The sequence below is a fragment of the Glycine soja genome, chromosome 9 (assembly GCF_004193775.1).
Source record: "Glycine soja cultivar W05 chromosome 9, ASM419377v2, whole genome shotgun sequence".
NCBI classification, from domain to species: Eukaryota; Viridiplantae; Streptophyta; class Magnoliopsida; order Fabales; family Fabaceae; genus Glycine; species Glycine soja.
The window spans coordinates 17,353,206-17,358,561 of NC_041010.1; the positions used below are offsets into that span (position 1 = coordinate 17,353,206).

The 5,356-nt window shown below is 31.4% G+C and overlaps 1 protein-coding gene across 1 annotated transcript; it reads right to left on the reverse strand.

Annotated features, from left to right (window-relative positions):
* Nucleotides 1–1,297: 1,297 nt before the first annotated feature.
* LOC114368223 (VQ motif-containing protein 4-like) lies at nucleotides 1,298–1,693 on the reverse strand. The gene has a single exon (XM_028325549.1). It carries the CDS (start codon nucleotides 1,691–1,693, stop codon nucleotides 1,298–1,300), a length of 396 nt encoding a protein of 131 aa, XP_028181350.1.
* Between the last annotated feature and the right edge of the window lie 3,663 nt (nucleotides 1,694–5,356).

Below are 5,356 nucleotides of genomic sequence, written 5' to 3' on the forward strand. Positions count from 1 at the left end.
ATACTGGAAATTCTCAAATGAATTTATGTGTACTGGATGGCAATCAGTATAAGATACGGCAAATTTCCTCACAAAAGTCATTCAATATCAAGAAAATATGATGCGATTGTTAATGACCTCTTCGCCAATTTGAGAGTTAATTCAATCTTAACCCTTTTTCCATACAATAATTTTCTACTAGAATATGATTTCAATACACACTTACGCAATGTAAAATATACACATACTTGCAAGGAAAAAACATATAATAAGTAATTGCTAATTATAAAATTAGGGTTCATGAAATTTGCGAAAAACGACATTAATGTAGAATCATATAATTTCACAACAAATGTTCTGATACCACACATAAGTTATAGTCTTCTATGGTTCTAAAAAATAGAAAACTAATAGGATAAACATATAATTCTCACAAATAATAGATAAACAATGTGTACCTTTCTTCGTATGAGACTTTTCTCTCGTGCGCTTTGATTTCTTAAAAGATGAGGGAAACAAAATTTCACTTCCACTGACTCTTTTTTTTTGTCCTCTCTATCTTTCATAATGCTAGCTAAGGTTGAGAGAATACTTTAATGTCATAAATGATATTTTATTTCACGTTAGTATAATTATTAGTGTATTAAAACCACTACTCCAACCAAATAACAATTATTTTTAAAATTTGCTCCACTAAAATCTTTACAATTTAGTTTGTAATAATTAATTAATTATTTATTAGTCCTTAATAAATCGCATGCCTCTCATATAAGAGATTAAATCTTACACTCGACCCCAATTGTATTCAATGAGCACACCAGAATTGACATATACTCCCAAGTTTATTGCATTCGAAGACTTTAATTATCAGCCAACGGTTAATTGCATGTGGTTTTAGATCTTTTTTATGCATCAATTATTCACTATTAGAAAATAGGCTTTTAACATCACCATTTTAACATTGTTTTATGAAAATCGGTGTTAGCAAACGTGCAGTGGGATATTTGTAAATAAATTGAGTTCAGTAATATCGGTTTTTCAAAACCGATGTTGTGTTTAATGTTAACATCGATTTTTATAGATACCAATGTTTTTTTATGGTTGTTAACATCAGCTTTCCAAAAACTAATGTTGTTGTATCAATTTTAACATCAGTTTTATAAAAACCAATGTTGTGTTTTTTCCTAAATTATATTTGAATTCCATTATCACACTCAGTTTCACCACTCTCACTCTCCCAGTCAAGAAACCCTTTTGTCCCTCTCTCACTTAAGAAACCTTTTGTACCTCTATCACTCAAGAAATCCTCGATAAAATTTTAGGAAGAGGAAGAAGAACTAGAACCTGGGGACATGGCGACAGTGGCGGTGGTGGGGAAGAAGGGCAAAAGGCGAGGCTTTTCGTCATGGGGAGTGGACACGGGAGAAGGGTCCAAGAAAAACCCTTTCTCCTTCATGGATTTCTTTTCAGCTGCTTCAACAGTCTCCATAACCACAATGGCGCCATTTTCATTAACGAAATGGGAACGATTGAAGGGGTTAGGTATGAGGGGCGTGATGGGGCTGAGAACGAGTGTAGGGAAGTCAAGGATGCTGGGCGAGAGAACCTTGTGATGTTTCCTTGGCAAGAATGACAAAATGATGACGTTGTTGAGAAGGTTGATGTTGGGATTCTTGCTGAACATCCTCGTCCTCATCATCCTCGCTGGTGGCATTTCCCTTTCTCAGTGATGACGCTTATGAATCCCTCCGTGGCAGTGTTTCCTCCCTAGGTTAGTAGCTCTATTCCTAACTCACAACTCACAACTCAATATCCATAGCTTTGTTCCTAACTCAACATTACTGTGTTGAATTAGTTCTAGTGCACTAGGGTTTGGCTTTTTCGTGGCTATAACAAAATTACTGGACAATAGTGGTTTGAGGTTAATGGTTCTAATGATGTTACATTACTTGGTTTGTTATGTGTCACTTATCAGTTGTTTAATGTATGTCTTATCTGAAACTATTATTGTTAATGATTAGTAAAGCGAAAGCAGGATATTATTATTAGTGCAACCATGTGATAATGTTCAAGTATGGCATTTAAGTGGATTTGTTCCAACTACGTGGTTGTTAAAATGTGGTTTAATTTCATTAGGCAAGTTCTTTGCATTTATAGAAAATCAGTAATGAGCTTGTACATAGCAAGTTCACATGGAAAAAAGTTTGTGTAGCTTGTGGTTGTTGCCACATGATGACCTTGATGGCACATAGGAGAGGTGAGTAGAAGCAACATGATTTTGATCTCTTGTGTGTGTGTGTGTGTGTGTGTGTGTTTGTGTTGGTGATCAAGAAAGTGGTGATTGTGTCTTATGTTAGGCTTAAGTTGACAAAAATTTGAGGATTCTATATTCTATTGTGTTGTGGCTTTTTTCTTTTCTCTTGTTATCTGATTTATAACTTGGCACATATATAAATTAGATTTTATCTAAGACATAGAAAGGGTAATATATCGCTGTTGAAAAAAATGAATATTTTCGTTGTTTATGAAATGAAATTAGATTAACAGGTTCAGTTCAATCTGTGAAGCGATGATGCACAAAAAATTACTAATTAGAACAAGGAATCCTTCTTTACCTTGTTTAGAGAGTGTGGAAATTTGAGGAGGAAGAAAGAAAAAATCAATTGATTTAACTTTCAATTGAAAAAGATAATAGAAAGATGCAACTACAAATTACTTAGAACTTAAAAGTTTGTTTCTGGTTGAAAAGGACACAGTTAAGTAATTAACTAGTTAGTATATTTCTTATTGTTGATCTCTGCTTAGCTTTACTCTGCCACCTTGGTATTTTTAACATGTTTGAATTTTATTGTAAGAAAATATAACTAAAAATTTGATTATAAATTTAATAATTTAATTATTTTGGCATGTTATAAAGTATGATAGCTTCTGAAAGTTTTTTGAAAAAATTGTTTGTAATAATTTCAAGGTGTAATATGTAAGAGTTTAGTTTAATTCACTTGGAGTCTAATTGATACACTAGGCATACCATTGAATGACTTGTCTAAGTTTTCCAATGTCAAGAGTACATTAAAATTAAATTATATGTTTTTTTTCTTTCTAAAATTATTAAACATTGACTTCAAAACCTTTTTATTTGATTTCTACCTTGAAAATTACTAATGTTAAAGATTGTAATCTACTAAGATCACGCTTATAATTTTGATAGACGTTATGCTTTTATTTTTAAAACCTCTTTCAGATAGTTTATCAAGTAATTAAAAAGTAAAACGTAGAGTGGGTGTGTAATTAGGTATTGGAGTGTGAAAAGAGAATTGTGATCCTTATAATGAGCAAGGAAAAGTGTTGAAGGATGGCAAAATAGAATGGAAAGCAAGTTGATATTTCTTTTGCGGATGGCATGGTTGGTTGTCGAGTAGACAAAGGGGACAAGACTGACCAATATATAGTTGTATGCCTAAGAATTTCATGCCATGGGTTTTCTATTTCTCCATTATTCTCTTTACTCCCATTAAAGATTTTGATTAAGGACTATGCAAATCATTTTTACATAACCTATTTTTGTTGTGTGATAGGAGACCTGTAGTTAAAAAGGTCTATGTTAGGAGGAATAGGGGGAAAACTATGGAGGGAAATGTAACTAACAATTGAGGAGATGAAATTTGTAACTAACTATATAGATTCTTCAAATTAATTTGTAAGAGCATCTCAATGAGATCCATTCCAGTGTCACTATTCTTTCACTTGTCTCATGGGATGGTAATGTTCTTATTGGTGATTTTACTTGCCCATTTTGAGTTTGTATGAATTGAAACACAAATGGTCTTATAAGTTATAAATTTACATTCTTATACGAGAAAAGAAACAAGTTTTACTTATCTACCAGAAGAAACTTTTTACTTTTCATGCATTGGAAGTGGAGTTTAAAGCTTGCTCGTGATTTTACTTTTGTGTTTATTGATGTTAGGAACAACATTTATATCACTACATTAATTATATGTTCATCATATATAGGTTTGTGTAGCTAACTAATTAAGAGGTATTGGTGTATAAGATTACAGGAATATCCTTAGAGCCACTAATAGGAGCAGTAGCTGTGGGAAATGCAGTAGTCTTAAAGCCTTCAAAGTTGTCTCCAACATGTTTTTCTCTACTTGCTTCTAAGCTCTCCACTTATTTGGATAATAAAACCATTAAGGTCATCCAAGGAGGGCAACAAGAGACCCAACAACTTCTAAAGCAAAAATGGGACAAAATATTCTTCACAAGTATAATTAATATCTATTTTCAATACCTCTCTTGTATGTTTATTGATGTTCATAAAATTGGAGATTAAGAGTGTCTTATGTTTATTTGTTACTTTGCAAGTTGGTTCATTATAAAAACAAACAAAATATTATTAATTTTTTTTTACAAAAAATATCAGTTGGTCTAAAACCGATGTAAAAAATACTTTAGAATCCACAATTTTGACCATATTTCTACATCAATTTCAGCTAGTACCGATGTAGATAATGATTTCCAACATCAGTTCTTAAAATTGATGTAGATAATGATTTTCAACATCAGTTTTAAAATTGATGTTGAAAATGACTACTTTCAACAACAATCATTTCAATATTGGTTCTAAAACCAATGTTGAAACTCCTCCGGAATCGATGTTAAAGTCCTTTTATGTAGTAGTGATTATAATAGGTATAATAGTTATGCATAATTTTCCTTATTGAAATTTTCAAAACTTTTCTCAAAAAATGCAATAGTAGTATGCTTCTAGAAAAGAAAAATGTAATTTCCTCAAAAATGAAAACAAAAGGAAAATGTAATGTTAGTACAGTATGATCGTAATATGTCACCTAGTTTTATTCTTTTTTCCAATATCAGTTTGTGAGAAAAATAGAAGACACGGAATTAATTAAGAGACTATCGGAGATATAAGGAGGTATAAGGTTGGGAAGGAAGACTTAAGGGTAGAGGGAGAAGGGGATGAAGAGCTCGCGAATTCGAATTCATTTTCTAACAAAATCAAATAACAATAAACTAGTATTTGTCAATTCAAAAAATAGAGATGCTAATGAAATACTATTTGAGTTTTTAATATCACTACATGATCAAAATCTTGTCTGATTAAATTCGAACCACCACCCAATTGACATACATGCTCGGTGGTTTACTGGATAAATTTTAATAATTTAAAATATAGAAGTAGATTTAAAAGTGAAAAGAAAACATTTAAATGAGATTCGGTGCACATAAATGCATGTATTGAAATATATGGTCCACAAACTAGACATTCAAAGACATAAATTGAATGGAATGATGATATAAAATAATTTTATGTCATCTAATAACAAATCATTTAAAATAATTTAAGATAATT

What these genes read in the sequence shown, in the direction of transcription:
- LOC114368223 (XM_028325549.1), bottom strand. Translation starts at nt 1,693, where the DNA reads ATGCCACCAGCGAGGATGATGAGGACGAGGATGTTCAGCAAGAATCCC.